The following is a 24,833-nucleotide window of genomic DNA, read 5'->3' on the forward strand; positions in this document are numbered from 1 at the left end:
AAAGCAGGCTTTACATACTCAAGGGAGACTCTTTCTTGGCTCCATGAGAGAGAATTTTCTGTAGACCTATGACAATATCTCCCTATTCATGAAAGAGTTTTTGTGTCCTGTGAAATTTAGTTGTTTTACCTTTTATGACCAAAGAGTCATAGCTTAGAGGTTAGTTATAGCTCAACAAAATAATATCTAAGACCCTGTTATGTTTAGAAACTTATTGATGTTTCCAGTATTATTTGCTGATCTTTGAGAATTTCCCCCCAAAACTTGAATACTGATTTAGCTACGATTGGAGTCAATTTTCCAGAATCTTCAGTTATCTAAATTTTTATGTTAACATGAAACTAAATTGTAATTACTTTTTCACAAATCTCTAGGTCACTTTATTTTATCTGTCTCAGGCCACAAATTGTCCTGGGTTTTGGTGTTTTTTTTTTTTTTACCTTCTTGTAATATTCTCAACCTTTGGCCTCTTGGTTCTCCCCTTCCCAACAGCTCGTGGCCATCTTTGCTTTGCTGCTGCCCCCTTCTCTCCACCTCTAAGAGTTGGCATGCCCCGGGGCATGTCCTGGAAACCGTTCTCCATCTACCTCAACTCCCTGTGTGCCCTCATCTTTTTTAATAGCTTTCTGTAATTTGGAGACTTGAATTTGAGCTATAGAGTTCTGTTTTGGGGATCGAGGCTAATTTTTAGTGTCGTGTTAACCTTGACCTTTGGCACAAAACTCTATCAGGTATTTGATGGGTGACTGGTTGTCCTGTGGTGTTTGTTGCTTTGCAGGGAAAGCTCTTCTGTTGAGGTGGACACCCACAGTGAAAATGCTACGTCATCTGAGAGTGCCGGTCGCACTCTGCTGATCCACGGCCCCGTGGAACTCAAAAGAGGCTGGAGGAGGCAGAAGCGACACCTCTTCTTGCTCAGCGATCTGTTGCTGATAACTAACACCAAGTACGTGTACACTACAGGCTCCCCTGATTACCACCAGATTGCGTTTTCACCAACCCTTACTGTGGGAAAATATTAAGTGGTTTTCTTCTTTTGCTTTTGCAAATGTTTTGATCCTCCCTTTAGTCAACAAGTACTGACAGAGGTCTTGTTCTGTGCCGTGTCCCTGTAGAGAACACGATTGTGAATGTGACAGGCAGGGTCTCTCCTGCCTGGAGCTTCCGGACAGATGATAAAAATAAGAGGAGGGAAATTACACATTGAAGTTAGTGCTTCTCATGAGAGAGAGAAGAGGGTACCATGTGGAGAAGAAAATGGGACCATCCTAGAGAGGGGCTGTCTATGAAGGTCTCTCCAAGTTGGCAGCCTTTAAACCAAACCTATGGGGTGAGAAGCAGCCGCATTCCTAGACTAGGTGGCTGAGCCTTCTATGGTGAGGGACCAGCAGGACTCAGTGGGTGCAACTCAGCCCTCTGGAGGGAGGGGTTCAGGAAAGGCTGATGTGACTGGAGCCTGCAGTGTGGGGCACAATATCAGGTAAGATACTGTGGTCAGGGGTCCAGCCACACAGGGTCTCCACAGGCCACAACAAAGGTTGAAATATTATGCTGAAGCATATTTAATTAAGCAAGTGACCATATCTGGTTTATATTTTTAGCATATTGTTCTGCCTATTGCTAGATAGCAGATTGGTGGGTAAGCAAGAGTGGATGCAGGGAGACTAGTTAGGGAGGCAGTGGTTCTGATGAAATATGACAGGGACTCCATGTTGGGAGTGGCAGTGAGAAGAGGCAGCAGACAGATTTGGAACATATGTTGGAGACAGAACCAAATGGATGCACTTTCTTCCCAACCCTGGACACAAATGTAACCAATATCCAGCCTAGAACATGGTAATTGCTCAATTAACATCTAACGGTAGGTGGATGCAAGGTCATCTGTTTACTTTCTTCATCTCTGTTTTCATGATTTATGAAACACCATAAAAGATAAAGAATATTTCACCAAACAAACTATTAAGAAGCTTTTTCATTACTAGAGAAAATGAAAACTCTTTTCTTGGCTGCCCTCACCGCTAGCTCTCAGTTAGTTACGCCATGTCATAGGTAAGACACGCAAGTACTGACTTTGCAAAATGCTATATTTAATCTGAGCGACATTAATAATAAGAAGCATGATTTATCAGAAGTTTTTTTCTGTCAGGAATTATGCTGAGGACTTTATGTACCGAATCTTGTCTGACCCTTGCAACTACCCAGTGAGATAGGCTCATTTTCCTTATCTTATGGAGGACCTTGATGCCCGGAGGCCTGCTGCCTTTCCCCAGGTCACCACCTTAGCAATTAGTGGAGTCCACGTTTGAAACTAGGTCTGTTAATTTCAGCACACAGGCTCTTACCCAACCTGTGGTGCTGCTGCCTGTATTCTCTCTTTTGTCTGGATTTCACAGAACACACCACAATCAACTAGTTTCTCTCTCATCCTTGAAATCAACCTTTCCTTTGTGGTGAGGAAATGGCTACCTCACATCCTGGTGAGAAATGGAAATGAGAAACAAATGAGAAGTCTAGCTATCAAAAAAAAAAATCAGAGGCCAAAATAAAGACGATAAAATATATTTAAGATGAGTGAAATTGCCTCCAGATGTAGGCTTGGAGATGACGATGTCATAAAGAGGACAGAGAGAAAAAGATTCTGTCCAGGGCTTGGCATGAGGTCCATTCAAGGCACTCTGCTCCTGATAGAGGGAATGAGGCATTATTTTAAAAAGTGTAGACTAGTTACCAATCTCTTTATTTAAGCAAGGTTAGTATAGGAAACTGAAATTTCTTGGATGCATTCTTGGGACCACACAAGGAGCATCACAGACGGCTTGTTTAGTTTCCCCAATAGCCCTCCAAGGCAGGTACTGTTATCATCTCCAGGCTTCAGATAGGAAGACAAAGACTGAGGAAGGCTCAGGAACTGGCCTGATGTCATACACAGGAAAATGGTGGGAGAGACTGCACTGCAGGTCTGCCTTCATCCCAAGGCCATGCTCTTCCTGTCACACCATGTTGTATTCCTCCATGCTCAACCTGAGACACACAAAAGCAAGCAACCACAACACTCATCTCCTGCTTGTCAGGACTTTGCAGACCGCTCACATTCAATTTTTAAGGGGAATCCGTTCTCCTTCACTTTTCTTTTCTCCTTTGTAATTGTTACAGTATTTAGGAGAGTAGGAGACCTTTGTTTTCCTACCAGAAGCCACTTGTCTCAGATACTGCTAACCTCTGAATGGGTCTGATAGAACCTACAGTACTCTGCTAAAAACATTTTATATTGATACAGAGTTCTTTTCTCCTAGCAAATTGCATCCATTTCAGAGCTGAATTTTTATTTTGGTTGGTCTATTATCACAGAAGATGCCCACCATCTTTCACATACTGCTTTTCAGAGAGCTCTCTGTGTCTGCTCAAGGGTTTCATAATGTGACACAATCTCTATCAATTTATTCAATAATATTCTTGTTTATGAGACTCAGTTCCTGCAAGATTACTTTTATATGCTTTCTACATCCATTGGGAATTTTGGAATGTGTAGGTGATCTAAGGCATTTGATTTGCTTCAGAAGACCTTGATATAGAGAGAGCAGAGATTTTTGATAAGGTAACTGTCTTCATCTGGTCAGGCTACCAAAACCAAATATCATCGACTGCTTGGCTTAAACCACAGAAATGTATTTACAGAGATTCATTTATTTATTATTAGTGCTTCAAGTGGACCTCATGCCAAGCCCTGGACAGAGTCTTTTTCTCTCTGTCCTCTTTATGACATCACCATCTCCAAGGCTACACCTGGAGGCAATTTCACTCATCTTAAATATATTTTCTTATCTTTATTTTGGCCTCTGATTTTTTTTTGATAGCTAGACTTCTCATTTGTTTTTCAGTTCCCTGAGCATTCTGTTCCATTTCTCACCAGGTACCAAGCAGATGAGAGTTAGTCATTTCCTCACCACACAGAAAAGAAATTTATTTATTTACAGAAATTTGTCATGGTTCTGGAGACTGGAAATCTGAGATGAGGCTGTCAGCAGGGTCGGGTCCTCATGAGAGCTCCCCTCCAGGCTTGCAGATGGCCGCCTTCTCCCCATGGGCTCGCATGCCTCTCCTCAGTGTGTGCCTGTGGAGAAAGAGCTCTCTCTCTTCCTCCCAATCCTATTGGATTAGGACCCCACTCTTATGACCTCATCTAACCTTAATTACCTCCTATAAGCTTTATCTCCCAAAACTGACATATGGGCTATTAGGGCTTCAAGGTATGAATTGGAGGGTGGGGAGTGGGGTGGGAGTTGGGGACACAATTCAGTCCATAGCAGGAAGCAAGCAGTACTCAATGCTGCCACCTTGTACAAGAGTTTACCACAGCTTTTAGAAAGCTGGCTACTAGATCATTTCCATAATAAACATTTGAGGACATTCATGATTACTGTTCATATGAGAAAATTTATTTATTTTTTTCCTACCAAGAAATAACAACTTCAATGAAATAGCCACCCGCAACAAGCCGCTTATTTCCTTTCTGTCATGCCTCGCTCTCAGATGGAGGATTGTGTTATGTCCTGGATCGATCTGTTCAAGTTAATCACCTGAGTTTAGTGCCTGCTTTTTCTACTCAGGGAAGGGGGTGGAGTGATTTAGGTTCCGTTTTTCCTCAGTGTGTCTTGAGGCTTCAGTTGGAAACTCTTTCTTCTCCAGGTTGATGCTACAGAAACCAACACAAAGGGAGTAAATAGTTGACTGACTGCTTCGTATATATTAGTCAGACTAAATGAACTTTAGTTTGTGTGTAATAATAAAGGGGATTTATATGTCCTTTCTTCATGAGGAAATTATATTTCTCCCATTGTGCTGGATGTTAATAATAGTCAGTGGAAATTGTTTGGAGATTTTTTTCGTTTTTTTCATACTACATTAGAAACTTTGGTTCTCAAGAATTAAAGTCAGATGGGAACTTTGTTAACATTTTTGATATTCATTAGAATGCTAAATAAGAAGTTATTTTTCAAATGAAATTATGACTTGTTTTTTTAAACAGCATCTACTTCATAAGATACTAATACTCGTAGAGGCCCATGGAGAACGTACAGAAAGGAAGAGACTGTACTTACTTAGCTCACACCCCCCTCAGACATCTCTCTCCTCATATTTAGTTATTAAAGAATATATAAACAACAAAATCCAATTTTGTTTAGGTCAAAAGATGAAGATGACTATTAGCTTATTATCAGTGGCATTACAAAGATTCTTGCAGAAGATACCATGACCCCTACTCCCAGCATCTAAGGGAACACCTGTGCCTTAGAATGAGGGGAATCTCCCTAGAATCTGTGACTTTCCACAGTTCACCGGGGCTCATGCTCCTGTGTCCAAGTTGAGGTAGAAGAAAGCAAGAGGGATACCATCATCTTAGCAGACCGATAGCGAGGGCCCATGCGGTAGAAATAAAAACTGCCTTTTTCCTCCTGCTCCCTTTGAGCCAGTTTCCATAAGGTTCATCCCTTCTCATTTCTACTGACATAATCTGAAGAGTCAGACACTGAGAGCAGAGAAATGCGGTGAGATCTCAGGAGAATCCACTGTAGTACAAGCCTTTGATGTAATACATTTTCAGTATTTCCAGGCTACCATTTAGCTTTGTTGATAGAATGTCAGGAGATTGATCCTCTCAGTCTCAAATGAGAGAACAATACCGTCAGAAAGCCTGATGGCTCTGGGGGGAGAAAGGAGGCTGAAGGTAGGAACGATGAGGAGGGCACTACATGGAACTGTACAGGTCAGCACTCATGGAGGCCGAGTGGTTGTGAGCATAGGCTCATGACTTAGGCTGTCTGGCTTCAAAGCCCATCTCTTGCTTTTGGCAATTTTCTTAATCTCTCTGTGAGTTTCCTCATCTATAAAATGGAGCTAATAGATATAGTGGATTGAGGATTAAGTGAAGTAATGTTTGTAAAATATGTAGAATAGTGCTTGGCATGTGGTGGGAGCTCAATAAATGTTATAGGAGACTGAAAACCATACTCTGGGCTTTTGACAACTCCATGGTTTGGTTTCAAGGAAGTGGATAATCTTGGGAATTTATGGAACTTTGGAGAGAATTATTGAAATGACTCTTTCAGGTGCATGTATTTGGAATTTTCCACACAGTACCTTAGGTGTCTCCACACATGGACATCTACATGCCAAAACTTTTAAAATCTGTAAAAACAAGTAGACACGTGTCTCTCTTTCCTATTGGCAGTAGACGATTTTTAGCTTCGTAATGCTTTTAGAGTTACGATCTAGAACAATTATTTTATCTGAGAATTGATTGTGTTTCACACAAATCTTCAAATACATCAACATAGGGTAAAAATGTGAAATAAATGTCTAAGAAGCCACCTGTGTCACAAGGCATATTTGCATCCACTGTACCCTAACGTTTGAATCTAGGTCATCCTTCAGGTAGGCTTACTGCAGAATTATTTTCGTTTCATAAATCCCATCGAAGGCTTTTTGCTTTAACTGTTCCATGAGTCAGCAGAGTCTTAGGGGTTTTTGAACCTGAGGTGTCTTGGATCTCATTTTAGCTTTAGCGTTTCCACATGTGGTTCTGAATAGGAGGCAATTCCGAAGTGGCGTGCCCGTGTTCCCTAGGCATCCTTCAGAGGACTTGTACCGTCTAAATCTCAGGCTCGCCTGAGTGTTAAATTTGTGAGTTAACCGAGAGATATAGTGGTTTCCATGTCAGAGGTCAAAGGAGATTAGGCAGAAACTGTCGGAAAACCATTTCATTGCTGACAAAGTCCATCACCTTCCGATTCCTCAGAGATAAATGGGAAATATCTTCATGACTCACATGTAAGACCTCCTGGGCACTGATGTGGGACCAATCGATTGATTGGTTGAATTTTGAGCTCAGTCCGCACGCTAACAGTTTTTCAGTTTGATCCGGAACCTGATAGAAAATGGTATGAATGAAATCTTAATAAAGGAAATTTAAAATAACCTATGCTTAAACGCTAGAAAATCTTTTAAAAAATTAAGGCTGAAAATGTATTTTAAATCCCTCTGATCCAAGCTTATTGCTGTTTTAGTCTGATTCTCAAGAAAAAAGTTGTATAATTATCTTTATAAATCATGTATCATGTATCTTTGTTCAGCTACTCAAAGGCTTTTTAAAGTAAGCAAGACATGAACAAATAATAAATTAATTATAGTAATAATAAATCATTAAGTAAATAAAATGATATATGTGAATATAATAAATATAACAATAATAAATGAATAATAAATGAATTAATGGTTCTCTAAAAAAGCTCTAAAATGTAGAGTATGGTCCGTACTCAATCCTCAACATGCAGAAAAATGGCTATTTGCTGCCATTGTGTTTTCAGGGCCTTCCTGGGCCAGGCGTCACTCAGCACACACTTTGTAAAGACCCATCCAACCCCTGACTGTGCGGAGCTCAGAGGGTCACAGAGCTAAAGGAGGCACGTTGCACCCTGGGGCAGTGAGAATTGGCATCTTACCATGAGCACAGCTGTTCCCATAACATTTAAGAAACAAACTAACAGAGGTCTTGTTTGGTTATCTTTCTAGTTACAAAAAAAACTTTAAAATAAAAAATAAAGTACCCCTGAACACCATATGGATTGCCAACTGTTTGGACAAATTTGGAGAAGCCGACACCTCTGCCAAGAGGTCCTTTGTCTTGGGCTGGCCCACAGTGAACTTTGTGGCCACCTTCAGGTAAGACCTACAGCTTTTGTATTCGGTGACTCCTTTTCTGACCTCTCATAATGACACTTGTATGTACTTTCCCCCAAAAGGTTTTTATGTGCAAATTGATCATGAACAATGGGAACTATTGGAGTAATTTCCTTTCCTTTTTGGATGAGTGCTTTTTCAAATGGGCTCTAGGAGCTACTTGGGGAGGTGGATGTTCAGGGTACATGGAGTAAGGTTTAAGGCCCCTCTCAACATCCTGCCCCTAATCCCCAGTGAGTAGCTGTGTTTTTAAATCACTGGAATATCTTCCGTGAGCAAGTACTATTAAATAGTCCAAGTCAGTTTGAAAAATTGCTTTTATACTCTCAAATTCATTCCCTTAAAAATAGTATTTAATTATACAAATAAAATTAATCATGTCATCAAATACTGGGTTGCCTGAATTGCTGTGTACATATTGTCTTATTTGGTGTCTATAGAGAGGTGACAATTCAAGACAAAGGTATGGTCCCAGAGTACAAGTTAGTGTTCCGAGACATGTTCTAAGACTGGCACGAGGATGGGGAATGTGGCTCCCCGACCCTGGACATCCTGAGTCTACACTTCTGGGTTCACAGGGGTTCTTTTTTATATTTGAATAGCACTGCCAGCTGCAGGAACGCTCTGAGGTATAATTAACCCTTTTCCTGTTCTGGAAACTGAAACTCAGAGTGGTTAATTGATTTGCCCGTGATCACATAGCTTGCCTCACATAGTTGCAATTACGTGTTTAGATTCCACACCAACTGCTCTCCCACTTTACGATCTATTTCCCATCGCTGTAACACTGCTTGGAAAACAGCAGGGCCCATCAAATGCCCAACGATGAGGAGAGAACAACTGACACGCACATCCACGTCAGTGGTAAACGGCTGCTGCTATTTTCATCTGCAATGGCAGTTCTAATATCTTAGTATAAGTATTTTATGTAGTTAATTTTTTCTCCCTTTTTTTAAATTGCAGTTCTTCAGAACTAAAGGAAAAATGGCACTCTTCCCTTCAAAGGTATTTTTTCAGTATACATATTCTAAATCTTTGATCCACAATAAAAGATTGCAGATCTCTTCATGGCAGCGCCCTCAAACTATTCTCCCTCTCTCTAGTAGAAGCTGTCCGAGCATCCTCAAATAACTCCTTGTTTAGATTTACCCGGCTGCTACTGCAAAAATGTCCTCTCACTTACATGCATGTTTTGCTTATTTTTGAGGAAGTTCGTCTTGTCACTCTCATCTTCCCCTTCTCTCCAACCTAATGATTGGATCCAATGTTACTCTCAAAACACACGTTCAATTTCCCTAAGTGCAGGTTACTCTACTGAGTGATTCTCAAAGCAGCTGCTACTTCCTACCCTTGAACCCAGGAAGGTGCTGGGCTCTCCAACCAGGCAGGAAAGCTCTGAGGACTGGATCTACTGCCAAATCTCACACGACAGGGGCAACCCGTTATTTTCTGGGTCATGTCATGAAGTATTTTTGCATATTCTTCCAACTCATAATTTGGTTTTGCCGAGTCTATTTATATGCTTTCAAAAATAACCAAGTAGACTGAAAATATTAGCAGTATAGATTATTTGAAAAGAAGCTAATAGCTAATCCATCCTACTCTATTTTGGGTTATTATTGAATGTGATTAGGTGCATCAATCTAGCCAAAGAGAAGGACCAGCCAGAGAGCATTCCCCTCAAAATCGTCACTGAGGACATTAAGAACTGTGTCTGTGTGAGTATTTTTAAGAGCAAAAATTAAATTAAATTCCAAGTTCTTTATTTGGGCAGAATGAAAGAGAAAGGCATAGACATAGACAGAGAGAGATGGAGGTAGAAACAGAGAGAGAGAGAGAGAGAAAGGGAGAGAGAAGGAAAGAAAAACAGGAAGGGGAGATGAGGGGGAGGGAGGGAGAAAGGAAGAGAGGGGAAGAGAAAGAGAGAATTTAGAAGGTACCAAGTGGAAAACTGTATTTTCCTGTATCCATACTGTGACATAAAACGTGAATCCCAGGTGATATGAAGCAAGAGGAATCTATGATGGCTTCAGTGCTTAAGCATGAAAAGAATATTGCATGGTAAACATTCCTAATGTTTCTCTGTATCCTGCTAATGGTAATTATAGTGGCTTGTTGTAATAAAGTGATTTTCACAACCAGGTATTTCCTATTAGAATGAAACATTTTTTCCAATTGTTGCTACATGCAGAGTGGCCTGGGTTGTTTCCACAGTTTTTTTCTTCCTAGGATGTTTTATTTAGAATAATTGTAAAGTTACAGAAAAGTTGCAAAAATACAAATGGTATAAAGAACACCCATATACCCTTTAGCTAGATTCACCTATTTGGTTAACATTTTACTCCATTTGCTTTATCATGTATTTTGTTGTCTCTCTCTCCTTCTCCATATTGTGTATGAAGATACCTATTTTTGAGGGTCGCACATACGTCGTGGTCCTTTATCCTTAAACACTTGGGTATGTCCTAAGCATAAGGGTATTCCCTTCTATAACACCATACAGTTATCGCCTTTAGTACATTGAACATTGGTGTAATACTTGAAGCTACCATTCATGTTCCCATTTTGCCAGCTGGCCTCAGTAATGTCCCTCTTCTAGGAGAGAATCTACTGGAGGGTCAGGTATTAAAAATGCGGAGAAGTTTTGAAAAGTCTTTCATTCTGAGGAATGTCAGCACTAATTGAACTGAAAAGGTTGAGACTTTTAAGAGATCAGTATATTTCTACCTTATTTTTTTGATGCCACTGGGGAAAAAAACCATTCACCTCAGTTGTTTCTATAGAATTTGATCTCTGAAACTGTAGTGCAGGAGCCAAGACATTGACCCTGAGGAGCAAATATTCTGGGTGTTTTTCATATCACTTTGTTCTGTTATCTGTTACGGGAGCTCTCGATCACACACGATAGTATGTGAAGGTGGAAAAAGAGGCAGTTTAAGACAGTTATTTCCTGGCCAGTAGGAAAGCCGTGCAAATATTCTGATCTGTTTCTGAGTATCCGAGAGATGCTCTGCTTGAGGAGATAAGACTGGAGTGTTCCCTAGGAAAGCACACAGCCTGCTCTCATTTCACTTAGGGCAGGGGTTGCAGTCAGAATTTTTCATGGAAAATCACCTTTAAATTTTTGAAAATGAACTTTAATTGCATAAACGTTACACAAAACAAACATTTCTAATGTTCTTCATTCATTCCCGAAGATCCAAATTTCCCTCTAATTCTATTTCATTTCACCATGGAGAAACTTTCCTTAGCATTTCTTGTTATGCAGATCTGGTGCCAACAGATTTTCTTAGTTTCTTTTATCTGAAAATGTCTTTATTTCACCTTCACTCTTGAAAGATGTGTTTGCTGGATGTAGAATTTTGCCTGCAATTTTTTTTCTTTCGGCGCTTTAAAGATGTTCCGCTGTCTTTTGGTCTTTATGCTTCTGATGAGTTGTCTGTGATCATTCAAACATTAATCATCTGCATATGATCTGTCATTTTTCTTCAGCTGCTTTCAAGATTTTTTCTGATTTTTGGTTTTTAGCAGTGTGGGTAAGTATCAGAGCATGGTTTTCCTTGAATATGTTTTTTTGCCAAACAAAATCCTGTTTGGCATTTTCTAAACTTCTTGAGTTTTTAAATTTATGTCTTTATGAATGTAAATTATGTCTAAAGTTTGGGAAATTTTGGTCATTATTTCCTCATTTTTTTTTTCCCCGTTTTTTCTCTTCTTTCTTTCTGAGATTCTAGTTACACCTATATCAGACACTTTGATGTTGTCCACAGGCCCCTCAGGTTCTGTCATTTTTTTCAATCTTCTTTTTTCCCCTTTACTCTTCACATTGGATAATTTGTATTATCTACTTTCAAAATCATTTCCTCTTCCATTTGTCATCTTCATTATGCAATTTAGCCTGTGTAGTTTCAATGTTTTTTTCAGATTTCAGATAAAAAATTTCTATTTTTCAATATTTTTAATTTCTATGCTGAGATTCCTATATTTTTGTTTATTATGACCATATTTTCATTTCTATAATTGAGCATAATTGTAATAGCTGTCTTTGGCTAATAATTTGAACGTTTAGATCATCTCAGGGTTGTCCTCAACTCTTGAGAATTGATCACATTTTCCTGGTTCTTCATATATCAAGTAACGCTTTAGTTCTTATGAAAAAAATCACATTTCCATTTTTTTCAAATTATTTGATGAAATAGTTAATTTTTTTAAGGCGTTTGTTTGCAAAGAGCTCTGTCTACTGGAATTTATCTGTTTTGGAGAACAGACAACATGCAGGAAGAAATACACACATCCCTGGAATGACTATTTTGAACATAATATGTTCCTTATGCCAGGAAAAACCGTTATCTTACAGACCAGATAAATTAGGGAGTGATGATTAGCATTTGAAAAGAGATTCTTTTACTTTAAAAAATCTTTCATGGGAGAGTTTTTGATTGTATTGAAGGGACTTCAGACATCTTAAAAACAGCAGCACCCTTACTTCTGGTTAGGTCCCGAGGGAAACCCCATGGATGAATGCCCCCAGACACGTCAGCACAGGAAGCTCCCAGCATGCCTGCGTCTGGGCCCTCGGAGCTCTACCACTGGGTTCTGAAGCACTTTCTCATAATCCTTAGGGCTACAAGTAGTTGGAAATCAATGAATGCTTTCATTGATAGAAGTCCCATTATAAGCAAGTTTCAGGGCCATCTGTCATATCAAGCAATTGAATTCATACGAAGAAAAATACAATGAAAGGACAAAGAATGAATTACGAAAGGATTCCCTTTGTTTTTAATGTCATCTTCAAGCCTCTGAGTGTCCCCTTATGCTGTCTGTCTTCTTTAAGCACCGTTGATTTAGGACAGGGGCCTTCCTGCCTGATAATACTCCAAAACTACGTGCGCAGTCAGTGTTCTTGGTTACCGTTTTTCTTCTTTTAAAATGTCTTTTGGAGTTAAGAGTTCAATAGATATCTCAGAATCCTATTAATTGCTTTCGGGTACTTTTCTGTAAACTGTCTTCCTATTTTAATGGAGCAGTTTCTCACTGTGAGGTGTGGCAGGGAGCTATTGTGAATACCCTAGTCACTGGCAGAGTTTGGAATGGAACTTGAGTTTCTCAAATTTTCAGTCTAATTTCCTGGAGTCATTGGTTTCATTTAATTTTCTCAACATATCTTGACAATGAAAACTTAGTGACCATCATGCCAGACACAAAGAAAGTACTCACTAAAGAATAGCTTTTAAAAATGCCTTTTATAGCCAGTTCTTCTGATTTTACCAATACCAAGTATGTAATTGCAAAGAAATAAAGCCATATTACAAAAGCACAGCTCAGGAAGAGAAAGGGTTCAGCTCCTCCTTCTTAAACCACCCCCCCTCCATTACAGAAATAGCCTCAAGGTGCTGAGGACCAGCCCACGGGCCTGCCCGGAATTCTCAGTCTTTCTCCTTCTTGCTTAACCTGTTATGTTTTTTATGCCACAAATCCTTTCAGAGAAATGTTTGATTTACTGAAATGCTTCCTACTAGCCTCATGTTATACAAAGGAATGAAAGTAAATGGTATTTAGGGGTTCGTGCTCTGCATGTGCTGTGCTGTATCACTACCTGAAAACGAGCTTGCCTTTAGAAAACGGATAGTAATTTGACAAAAATTATTTAAATTTTTCAAATTTAAATTATAGCAATTTTTCGCATTTATTTTTTACAGTCTGTAACTGTAACAGTGACCAATTCGGATACAGTGAATAACATTATCAACATGTCACTACCAATGCTTGGAATAACTGTAAGTTACCTGCAAACTATTTTTACTTAAAAACCGACTTTAATTTTTGAGATTTGTGTGTGTGTGTGTGTTTGCATAATGCACATGACAACTGATTATTATGGATTTCAAAGTCATATTTTGTCCCCCTTCAAATTTGGAAATTGAAGGCAGCAAAGCTATATTATTAACCTATATATGGTTGCTATTCTTGTATTCCCATTTTAAATTTTGTGCAAATGGAAAGTAATAGCATAATGAAATTGGGCTATAATTTTAGAGTGCTAATGGCAACATGCATTTTTATTGTATGTATTTTATACATGGACAATCACATAAGATTCTAAATATTTCCTCCTCCACTGGACTGTTCCTTCTGTATATTCTTTCCTGATTCCTCCCCTCCCATCGCCATTTGCCCTGGTTGTCATTCAAGGACTCAATCTCAGTATGATGAACCCTAAATAAGATGTTTTCTTGTGAACTTTGATATAAAGACCACCGGGCTACAGGCTCCACCCCATTGATGCAGACCCTGAGGATGAGTTGGCTAATGCCCTTTGTGAATTGGTAAAGGAGGAGACAAGTTCTGAATGAGACCACGAATCCAGGGGTGTTTGTGTCCACATCACTTTCATCCTGTTCTGCTTTTAAGTGTCTGCTCTTTGATACTTTGATGGAGCTGGTGTGAGCTGTTGAAATTCTTTTTGGTGAGAGATACATATGTTTGAGGACGAGGTTGTGTCAGGGAGAAGAGAGGGAGAGTGACATGCAGATGGACAGAAAACAAGGAAGCACTTGTAAAGCACGACTCCTCAAATAAAATTCTCTGGAAATGTAAAAATGCCCTGCTACAGTGACAGGGCGTAATTACAAGACTTGTATTTAAAATTTGCCTAACCCAATGGTATAATAAAGCCTCTTAAAAGCTAAGGGCAACCAGAATTTTCCACAAGGAGCCAATGATTTCTGTACAAACAGAATTAATAATAATACATTTTAAATGAATTGGAATTTATATGCATGAGTAAAGCACACTTCTGCATTGATTTCTAACCTAGAAGATGTGTACACTCTGAATAACAATTAAACCTTGGAAGAGAGTGAGTGTTTTTAGGGATGAGGTTAGGGAGATTGATTAATGATATAGCTCATTTTATTTCATGATTTTAATTTTCCTTAGTGTAAAGTGATCAATCTCACTAGACAAAAAAATTTCTATTTTAATGAAGAGTTGGGCTTATTTGGCTATATATGTATGCCTGATTGAAGAGATTCCAACACAGTGTTTCCAATCCCTACCTTAAAAGAAAAGGTTTTTATTAGCTCTCATTTCCTATTTGCAACACAATTTTGAGCAGATTTAGCTGTGCAGGCGTGTGTGTGTGCCTGTGTGTGTGTGTGTGATGGCCGCCATAGCTGGGACTCTCCTTCAGAAGGGCTAGACTGATTTTTAATCAGGAGTCAAGGGCAAGCACGGTACCTATCAATCACCAACAATTCCGTTTCAAACATTTTTTGCTTTATCCTCTCTTGGAGAACTCTTTAAAATAATTCAGCTGTCTTTATAATTTTGACTTGATCATTCCGAGTAGGCTTTACAGCATTACTGGCAATGATTCTGCTGGGAGTGGCTGTGCTCTGCATCTGACCTGTTCTCTCGGTTACAGTTCTTGTGGCTTCTTTCCCGCGTCTGCACCAGAGTCAGTGCGCTGACTTCGCTGGGCCATCTCCTCAAGGCCTCCTGGGCTTCTGCCTCCTTTAGCTCAGGGTTGCTGAGCCATCGAGGCCTTTCAAGCTTTACTTTCATGGAACAGTCATGGCAGGGTGTGTGGCTCTCAGGACAGCATGCTTGTCTGGGCAGGGACATTTGAAGGCAAAAGCCAACATTCTCCAAGGAGTCTGGAGATAGCAGAAGGCAGGACTCTCAAGATTAGACTTTTCCTCCTTAATAAAGGGGGCATAACTGTGATTTCTTTTGCTATCGGCCATGCCCAAATTGAGGGGCTGACTGCATTGTGGTTCCATAGATCCTTGGCCTTCATCAACAGGGACAAGAATCAGGGAGGGTCTATTGGAGGCTGTGAGAGGGATAAGGGGTTACTGAAATCGGCGCCATTGACTCCAAAAAACTGTAGCCACCCCCATTGACCAAATAGCATTTATACTGGCCCCAATTTTTTCTTTTTGGAAGCAGAAATGCTAAGGAACTGGTACCTGCTGTGAAAGATTTAGTGTGACACATAGTTCTTTTTGTTTCCAAGGGCTCTGAGAAAGATTACCAGCTGTGGGTCAGTTCCGGCAAGAAAGAGGCCCCATGCCCACTCACTGGTAAGTGTCTGGGAACATCTCAGAGGGGGCTGATTGGGTAGAAAACTGCAACTCTGAAGTCTCCAAGGAACGGTTGCTCAGTCTCAAGCTCCAAGACCCTTAAAAGTGAAAATCTTATGCAATATTCCTTCCTACATTTATTAAATAATTACTAAGCACTTACTCTATCCCAGGCACTGATAACATCTCTTCATTCCACGGCTTATGGTCTAGTTTGTGGGAAATGTGAGTTTTTCTTCTTTACTTTTTTACTTGACAAGCAGAGCTGTCTTGAAAAACTTATACATACTTACTTCCTCAGGTATGATGGCAACCTGGATCGGAATTTCTTTTCCCATCTATTTATTTTTTTATATTCCAGTCTTGAATTCCTCTGTTCCATTTCCTAACTACTAAGTAGCCTCTATTTTGTGAGAATCTTAAAAAATCCAGCCATACCTCTGAATCCAAGTACAAATATTTATTTAATACTTGCTCTGTGTCCGAAACTTTTCTCAGCATCATAAGGAAGATGAGATAATTGCAGTTAACTCCTCACGTCTTCACTGACTAAACCACCGGTACTTTGCTGTTTCTCAGGCCGAGTTTTCTAGTATTGTTCTTGAGGTTATTGATAAATCGATTACACCTCTCCTAAAATCGTTATTAGAGCAAGTGAGCTAAAAGAATAATAATTCTTGGATCACCAAATTTGTTCAGTGTGGAAAATAGAGGGACTAAGACAAGGGAAGGGACAGGCTCTGTTGCAGACCTGGCAGGAGGTCTTCTCAGCCTTCACGGAATTGAAGAGAGTGAGGACCTTGCTCTGGATGAGCTTGGGCTGAAGGGAGTGTTATGGCTGGTTTGATCTTCTATCCAGACCACTAACACTGTCTCCCTGTCGGCAATAAGGCTGTTTTGCTTTCTTCTCATTCATGTGTTCACTGCAGGAGCACTTTGAATTTCCTTCAAGAATTTTTCTTTTGTGTTCATGACTTGGCTAACTCTCTGGTGCCAGAGGACTAGCTCTCAGCCGCCTCAGCTTTTGACATGGCTTCCTCAGGAAGCTTAATCATTTCTCACTTTTCATTTAAGGTGAGAGGTGTGTGACTCTTCCTCTCATTGAACACTTAGAGGCCATTGTAGGGTTACTAGCTGGCCTAATTTCCATATTGTCATGTCTCAGGGAACAGGGAGTCCTGAGGATATGGAGAGAGAGGGGAATGTCAGGTCAGTGGAGAGGTCAGAACACACACGCATTTATCCATTAAGGTCTCCATCTTAGATGGGCAGTGTTCATAGTGCCCCAAAACAGTTACAATAGTACCATCAAAGACACTGATCACAGATCACCATAACAACTATAATAATCATGAAAAAGACTGGAATATTGCAAGAACTATCAAAATATGACACAGCGACATAAAGCGAGCAAACACCGTTGGAAACACGGTGCTGATCGATTTGCTTGACATAGGGTTGCCGGAAGTTCTCAATTTGTAAAAAGCGCAGTATCTGTGAAATGCAATTAAGGGAAGCACAATAAAACTAGGCATGCCTGTATTCTTCAAGAATGAAATCCACACCACACTGTTGGGGAAAAGTGCAATTCTCCACAGTGAACTCTATGGAGAGGAAGCAATTTAAAGCATGGAAGAGCAAAACAAATCACATGGCAGGCAACTCCCGGTGATGTTGGGGGCAGTTTTCCACTCTGTAAACACTGTTTTGCACTTTGCTTCTGGGTTTCCAACACCGTGCAGCCTTCCCTCTGATGGCTGCCTGGCAGGGCCCTGGGTGGTTGGGCAGCCATGGGAGGGCAGCTGAAGGCACAGAGCCCTGCTGCTCTTGAGGAGCCCTTGTCTTTAGAACTGACAAAAGGAAATAAAATCTGTGTTAAAATGACATTACAAGTGAGACAACAGTGATCACAGCAATTCTGAACATATATGGTCCAATTCTTTAAAAACCATTGACCACCAATGTTTATTAATATATTTTCCTTGATCCTTATAAGTCTGTGTGAGGGTAAGCATTTAAAAGGATGAATGTCAGGCTCAGAGAGGTCAAGTAATTTGCCTCAGATGTACAGATCTAGTTAGTGTCAAGGCAGAAACTAGAAGGCATTAAATATTCTCGGAGGGAAACACAACAAAAGTCAAGATTGTGCAATGCACTTATGGATCTATGCATTCCAAAGAAAGCAACGTGGTTAAAAATCTTTTTCTCTTTCCTTTTTAAACTCTTTTGCTTGGGCACCTGCTTTTTGCAAGGTGTCGCCTGTGAGGGTGCACGTGGCACTCGCTCAGGAGCACAGCCTTCTTCATCCAGAAGCTGCGGGAGAATGGCAGCACACACTGGTGTGGCCCACATGCTCACAGTAAGGAGGTTTGATCCTAATCCATCACCATAATCCTGATGCATAGTTAGGTTTTTCTCTGTACAGGACATGAGCATCCCTACATAATTAAAATGAGCCATCGTCCAGCCACTGGGCTCCTGCCACAGGGACCAGAGGGCTCCACCTTCCAGGAGTCCCCAGACACGCAAGGCCAATTCATCCTGAAGCCAAGGCACCCAGCCAGGAACCAACAGAGGAAAGGTGAGCCCCTCCCCTCTGGCAAGCGCCTTCTCTTGGCTCATGTCTCCACTTCCCAAACGCGTGACACAGAGCTGATTTTCCATGTGTGGGTGGAGAGCCCGTGTGGACAGGAACCCAGTACCCACCCAGAATCAAGCTTAGAGAAACTCCAAAGGTCTAAAATCAAGACCCAGCTCAATTCTAGGAAGGTTTTTTTTCTTTTTTAATTCTTCTAGGTAGACAGTTGCTCCCTTCTCTGTATCCCTAGAGCACTGTTGCCATATAGTTCTGTGTCTGCACATCCATGTGTCTTCTCAGAGCATGTGCTTCTACAACCCGAGAACGTGCCTTCCCGATCTCAGGGATTTGTCCAGTATCTCGGTCTGTCACGGGAGGGGACCAAATGACCACATGTCTTAGACACACCTGGAATCAAAAACTCCAGTGGAGTGAAGAGTTATGGAATTGAACTGGACTCTCTTCTGGGCTTGGGCTGAAGTAGCCTTGGGATGCCAGAGAGAACTGGACTCTCAAGTCTGTTCCCACAGCAAGCTCGCTTTCCACGTCTGCTTCAGACCCAGGGCGAGACCAAAACTAGACTGAATGTTTATGGTCAGGGCTTTTTTATCTTCCTTCTTGTCATTTTTTCCCCTACCACTCCAATATTCTCCCATTGATATTTCTTTCTCTGAAGAAGACATTTTATTTATTTGGGAAGTATTTGAGCCAGAATAGAATTTCTACTTCAAAGTATTTTTATTATGATTGTTATTCTAGAAGGATAAATTTTCAAAAAATTTATTTTTTAATACACACACCCTAATTGGAGGATGAGGAAACACTAACCTAAATCTTGCCAGGACTGTTTAAAACTAGCTAGGTTTTGGGGGCCAGCCCGGTGGTGTAGTGGTTAAGTTCAGTGCGCTCCACTTCGGTGGCCCAGGGTTTGTGCGTTTGGATCCCAGGTGCTGACCTACACCACTCATCAAGCCAAGCGGTGGAGGTGACCCACATACAAAATATAGGAAGATAGGCACAGATGTCAGCTCAGGGCCACTCTTCCTCAAGCAGAAAGGAGATTGGCAACAGATGTTAGCTCACTGTCTATACTTTCTGTCTATGCTCATAGAGTAGCTGAATGTGTAGCTTTGTATCAAGGGATAGAGCACTCTTCTTCAGAGCATTCTTGTTTAAGCTGAATAATGGAATACATTTGGATAGTTTTAGAAATAATAAAATCAGGTTAAGAGTAGGAAAACCAGGTTGCATACAACAACTCAACCTATATTTTAACGTGTATCTGAGACAAACATTTGTACATGCAGACATATAGAAATCTTCTCCTGGAGTTAAGAATGTATTGGCTTGCTTCTCTCTTTTTAAAATGGTAGGGGTATGAATGCCAGGCAGGAAGAAGCCTTAGTTAGGGGAGTGGTGGCATTCCTTCCTGACTGCTACCTTCTGGAGGCAGTGAAATCAAATGGAGAATGGGGGTGGGGTCTGCTTTGGGGGGGGGAGACAGATGTCTAGGCCTCCTTAGGCCCTCTGAGTGAGGGAGATGAGATTTATCAAGGCTGCTATGAGCCATGCCTTATGCTGAGTGGGACCTTCTAGTATTTAGTCCAAAGAGGTGTAGGTAGCATCATTTACATTAAAGTTGACCAAACCAAAGCTCAAAGAGTTTTCAGTAAACTTATCCGACTAAGCGGCAGAACCAGGAGCCTTCTGTTTCTCGGATCCTGCTCTCTCTGGTCCAGCCCCAGGAGCACTGCATCCATGTGAGTGGACATGGAGATGCACTCACTCCTTCCCAGGAAGGCCGAGTGGTTGGACGTTGAAGGCTACTTGGTGAAATGTTGCTTCACTGTTTATCCTTCTACAACTTGGCTCCTCTGTTGACATTTTTAGTATTTGGTATAAACATGTGATTTAAACAAATGGTAAGGTACCTTCTTAGGTAAACATTCATAGCTGAGCAGTAGAAACTTGGAACTCAGCTTTTCCTTGCTGATCACCTTTCCTTTGAAAAGCATTCTTTTGACAGGGGCTGTTGGGTAGTTAAAAATCATCTTTGGGTAGCTTTGTGGGGTGTCCGAAGAAACACGGCCACCTGGAATCTTACCACATAGCCAGCATTTAATGACTACTTCCCAAGGACCCTGACTGCTGATAGTCATCATGGAGCTGCCTGAACGTTGTGGCCCCCAGAGCAGAGGCCAGAGGCGGGCTGAGAAGTGGGCTCAGGCAGGTTGTGTCTTGAAAGGCAGATCCTTTTGCTGAAAGAAAGTTGACCATGGTTGGGCGTTCAGAAAGCAAACAGGGAATCTAAGAGTGGGAGGAGACTTACTATGAAAGTAGATGATTGCCAAACTCTGCTTGATTTGAAAACCAAACCTGGTTAGCTTTCGAAATGTGATCTGTCACCTGAATCCACCGTTCATACTAAACATCAGAAAACATGGACAAGTACAAGTGAAGTGTCTCATGCAACAGGCAGGAGAGAGCACTGCCTAGGAAGCATTTCCCCTGGAAGAAGTGACCCCGAGTCTGAGCAAGCCTGTAGGTTTGCAGGATGAGGGGAAGAAGAGCACGTTAACACCACAAGGATGCAGTTGGCCAATTTCCAAACGTGGGAAATTCTGTGCAAAAGCTGACTCAGTTCCTCTTTCTTCTTGCCATCGCAATGAATGTGCCGTAAGTAAATTAAACTAACTACTACTGATAATCTCACTTCTTCTTTGGATTCAGGAAAGAAGTCAGTGAGAATTAATTTTATGGGCAACTGGGCCCTCCGGCGTGGCTCCAGCACCTGCCAGGACCTTCTGCACGTGACGCCACCATCCCCAAAGCCAGGGCAGCTCTTTGGCATCAGCCTCGGGGATGTGTGTGAACGCGACAGCCTGCCCCCTTCTCTTCTGGTGGGTCTCATTTTGGTCTTCTGTGGCTTTCCTGAGGAGGGAGAACTCTGAGAGGTCAAGTGTCTCGTTTAAATCTATCCCTAAATGGAGAAATCTTTAGACAGCCGCTGGCTTTGGGGGAAAAGCTTTGCTAATATTACGTCAAAGAATAAAATCTGATTTAGGTACTGCTGAGTCATAAAGCAAACACTACAAAAAAAAGATACCCATGTCCATTCCATAGGTTTCAGCAAAGACCCACATATGCCTGCTCAGATCAATGCAAATGGGCTCTATGTGGATGAGTCTCTGAGAGTCCACCCCGTCTCATCTTCTCTGAACTCCACAGTAGTCTTCAGCCTCCTTCAGCTGAGTCTACTCAATCTCACTCCTCAGAATCTCTCAGGTGACTTTGACCTGTATTTCCAGTGCTGAAGCATACAGACTCAGCCTCTGGCATATGTGGATCCTTTCATCCAAATAGAATGTGTCAAGTGACAGCCACAGAATTTGGCCTGTGTTAACTCAAATTGGTGTATGGAATTGTCAGTGTCAACATTTATTGAGTGTCCAGTATCTCTCCAAGCACTCTACCAGATCTAGGGAACTTTAGGCTAACGACGAAGAAATGTGTCATGCCAGTCCCATGCTCCTACTACCTCAGTCCTTGCAAGTTTCACAGCAAATTTAGGGGGTAGCTATGATTATCATCATTCCCACTTCACAAACGATAAAAAAAGTAACCTCACTAAAGTGTACACTGTGCCCAAGGCCACACAGCCAAGATGTAGCATTATAGGATTCGGGTCCCTTGGATTACCTGACTCCAATACCTAGAGCCTTTCTGCACCACAAGCAGAGGACATGAAGATGCAGCAAAAGGAAAGGAAAGAGTGATGAGAAGGGGATGTAATTAGAGGAGGAGGAGAGGGGTTTGGAGACCCCGATTTTAAAAGAGGGAAAGCAATCCAGGAAGTAGAAATAGGGTACGCAGCCCCTTAACGGGGAATGAACAATGGGACACGGGTATGGCACGAAGATTTCCATAGCTGGGGAAGAGCAGCTATATTAGGGCACGATGAGGAAAGATTGGTGGAGCAGGAGCGGGTGATTCCATAAAGGCCTGGAAGCAGGGAAGTTTGATTCAAAAGTGTCAGTTCACTGAAAAGGAAAATCTGACTTAAAAACTGTTTGAAATGTTTCAGCATATGAATGTAGAAGGGATGGTTGGGTAGAAAATAGAGACACTGAGAAAAAAACTTCTACGTTTGCTTGCATGCCCCCCCCCCCTCCAGCACTGCACCTCGCTTACCCCAGCTCAGACAAGGGGGGAGCTGGTGCTCTTGGCTCCTGGATATGAGGTACCATTGATTTTTTCTTTCTCTTCTTCCCTATAGGATATGCTTTGCTTTCTTAAGCAAAAAGGGCCGCTCACAGAGGGCATATTCAGAAAATCGGCCAATATGAAATTATGCAGAGCCCTAAAGGAGACATTAAATGCTGGGGACAAAGTGAACCTGGACTGTGAATCTGTTCTTGTGGTCGCATGTGTCTTAAAGGTAGGGAAACTTCTAGCATTATCCACACACAGCGTAACTCTGAAGGTACATGATCAATTTCCTTCACCGTGATTGCCCAGGAACCATAATAGGCATAATAGATTGAGAAACTGAAAAACACTTCACGAAGTCCAAATTTAAGGGCGTTGGTTTGGGTGTTAAAAGCCCCAAATGTTAGATATACTTTCCTTTTTCATCACACACTACCTTCTCCTTCTTCATTCCTGAACATTATCCCAGAATAATAATAATAAAAATTCTAAACACACACTTAGATGTACAGAACGTTTACCAGAACAAACATCCTGTTTTTGATGACTTCTTCACCATTGTCCTAATGAAAGCAAAGTTTACAAAAGAAAATTCGTATGAAACATTTGAAAATAGATAGAGAGGTTGACCGTAGTCAGTAAGCCAACATTTGTCATTCAATGAATCAAAAAATGCTCAATGAGTGACCAAAAGCTCCGTTCACTTCTTCATCCTTCTTTCGCCTGTCTCTTTTAATTTAAAAGTAGTGTAGGGGTGACTTCACTATTTTTTGCCTTCTTTCACCCTTACCAAATTTGGCATCCTTTATTAATGTTTGTTAAGCTTAACCCACCACCCACGATTATGGTCACACAGTAACAAGCTCCTACCACATGCTTCTTCTTATAAATCTGACTTTTAAAGTAGGTGCAGCAATGAAAATTTGTTTGGAATTCTGAAAATTCAATAGATTTATACAAAAAAGGTTTTTAAATGATACCACTAAATCACAAATATCCAGTTATGTTTCTATGAAGGGAATCATAGAACAGGGAAAGAATTGACTCAATCCATCTTGGTATTTGTTAACAGCTGTAAAGAGGAATGTCATAAGTAGAAATGACTACAATAGGTTATTAAAATTCTCTTATAATCGAGATTCCATTTGGTCTTTCCTTGTTCCCTATGATTGTTCAGCTCTGTGATAAATAGGGACAGTTCAGAAGTGGCTTAGAGTCGACCACTGTGACACTGGGATGATTAGAAATATACTCTAGGCATGCAAATAGCAAGTTGAGTGTTGCCTTCTGTGAGGTGCCCACCTGGAACTGATTTTCCAGCAAGAGTTAGAGTTGCCCATCAGCAGAGTCTTGCCTATCTTTCTGTTATAAGTACACACTAGCAAGGGGGTGGCCACTCGTGGGTATAGTTCTTAGACATTCCTAAAGTTGACTGATCTTGGTGGGGAATCAGACTTTGCAACTTGGCTTTGATAAATACCATGCCCAATGAACTGGGGTGTTGACCTAAACCAGAAATGAGTACATCATCAGGACCACATTGAGTTTGCCATTGAGCTGTCTAAAAACAGAGGTCCAGCAGTGAATACCCTTGGCATATTCTGCTCGGGTCATGTTCTGGCTTCACCACACTCAGCCTCACCAATGGGCTCCCACAGAACAGGGTTCAGGAAACAGAGAGGAGACACATGCTCCGAGTGCATGTAGTGTGGTACGCATGAGGCAAGGGCCCTCCTGCATGCTCCCAGACTCAAAGAGCCGGCCAGAGTTGGACTGCTTCCTCTCTCCAAATATATTGGAAGCACTCCATAGGAAACACGGTGAAAAGCACTAACTACCATGGCTAGCTACAATACCATGGGTACCACACACCAATCAACATAGTCAAAGTGAGAGGACTGGGACTCTGTCCGTTGGCTTCTCTGCTCTGTCCCCAGTGCTCACAATAGTGCCTGGTACTAACAGCAGCTCAATAGGGATTAGCATGAGTGAACCATCATTAGATTCTCATTAGGATTGTTGCCCTGAGGCACTTCTCGAGCAAGCCACCACTAAGAGAAGGCATGTGCTGCTGAGTGAGAACAATGGAAGCTAGGTGTGCTTGGAAGCTAGCAAGACAATGTGACAACTTCCCCTCAGTCTTGCACAAACATTAAAGCTTTGTAAATTTTAATAGGCCCAATTCTACGATGTTAAACTTGTTCCTCAGCCCTCTAAAGTGA

The 24,833-nt window shown here is 41.3% G+C and overlaps 1 protein-coding gene across 1 annotated transcript in view; it reads left to right on the top strand.

The window, feature by feature from the left end:
- The first annotated feature begins 7,628 nt into the window (after positions 1-7,628).
- Positions 7,629-24,833, top strand: part of LOC106848164 (rho GTPase-activating protein 20-like) — an 84,251-nt gene continuing 67,046 nt past the window's right edge. Inside the window, exons 1-8 of the mRNA XM_070491560.1 lie at positions 7,629-7,719; positions 8,701-8,742; positions 9,371-9,455; positions 13,437-13,514; positions 15,758-15,824; positions 18,250-18,405; positions 21,133-21,302; positions 22,679-22,840. Coding sequence (XP_070347661.1) covers positions 13,488-13,514; positions 15,758-15,824; positions 18,250-18,405; positions 21,133-21,302; positions 22,679-22,840 — 582 coding nt within the window. The 5' untranslated portion in view covers positions 7,629-7,719; positions 8,701-8,742; positions 9,371-9,455; positions 13,437-13,487. The remainder of the gene's footprint in view (positions 7,720-8,700; positions 8,743-9,370; positions 9,456-13,436; positions 13,515-15,757; positions 15,825-18,249; positions 18,406-21,132; positions 21,303-22,678; positions 22,841-24,833) is intronic.

Source organism: Equus asinus, chromosome 20 (genome assembly GCF_041296235.1).
Source record: "Equus asinus isolate D_3611 breed Donkey chromosome 20, EquAss-T2T_v2, whole genome shotgun sequence".
NCBI lineage: Eukaryota > Metazoa > Chordata > Mammalia > Perissodactyla > Equidae > Equus > Equus asinus.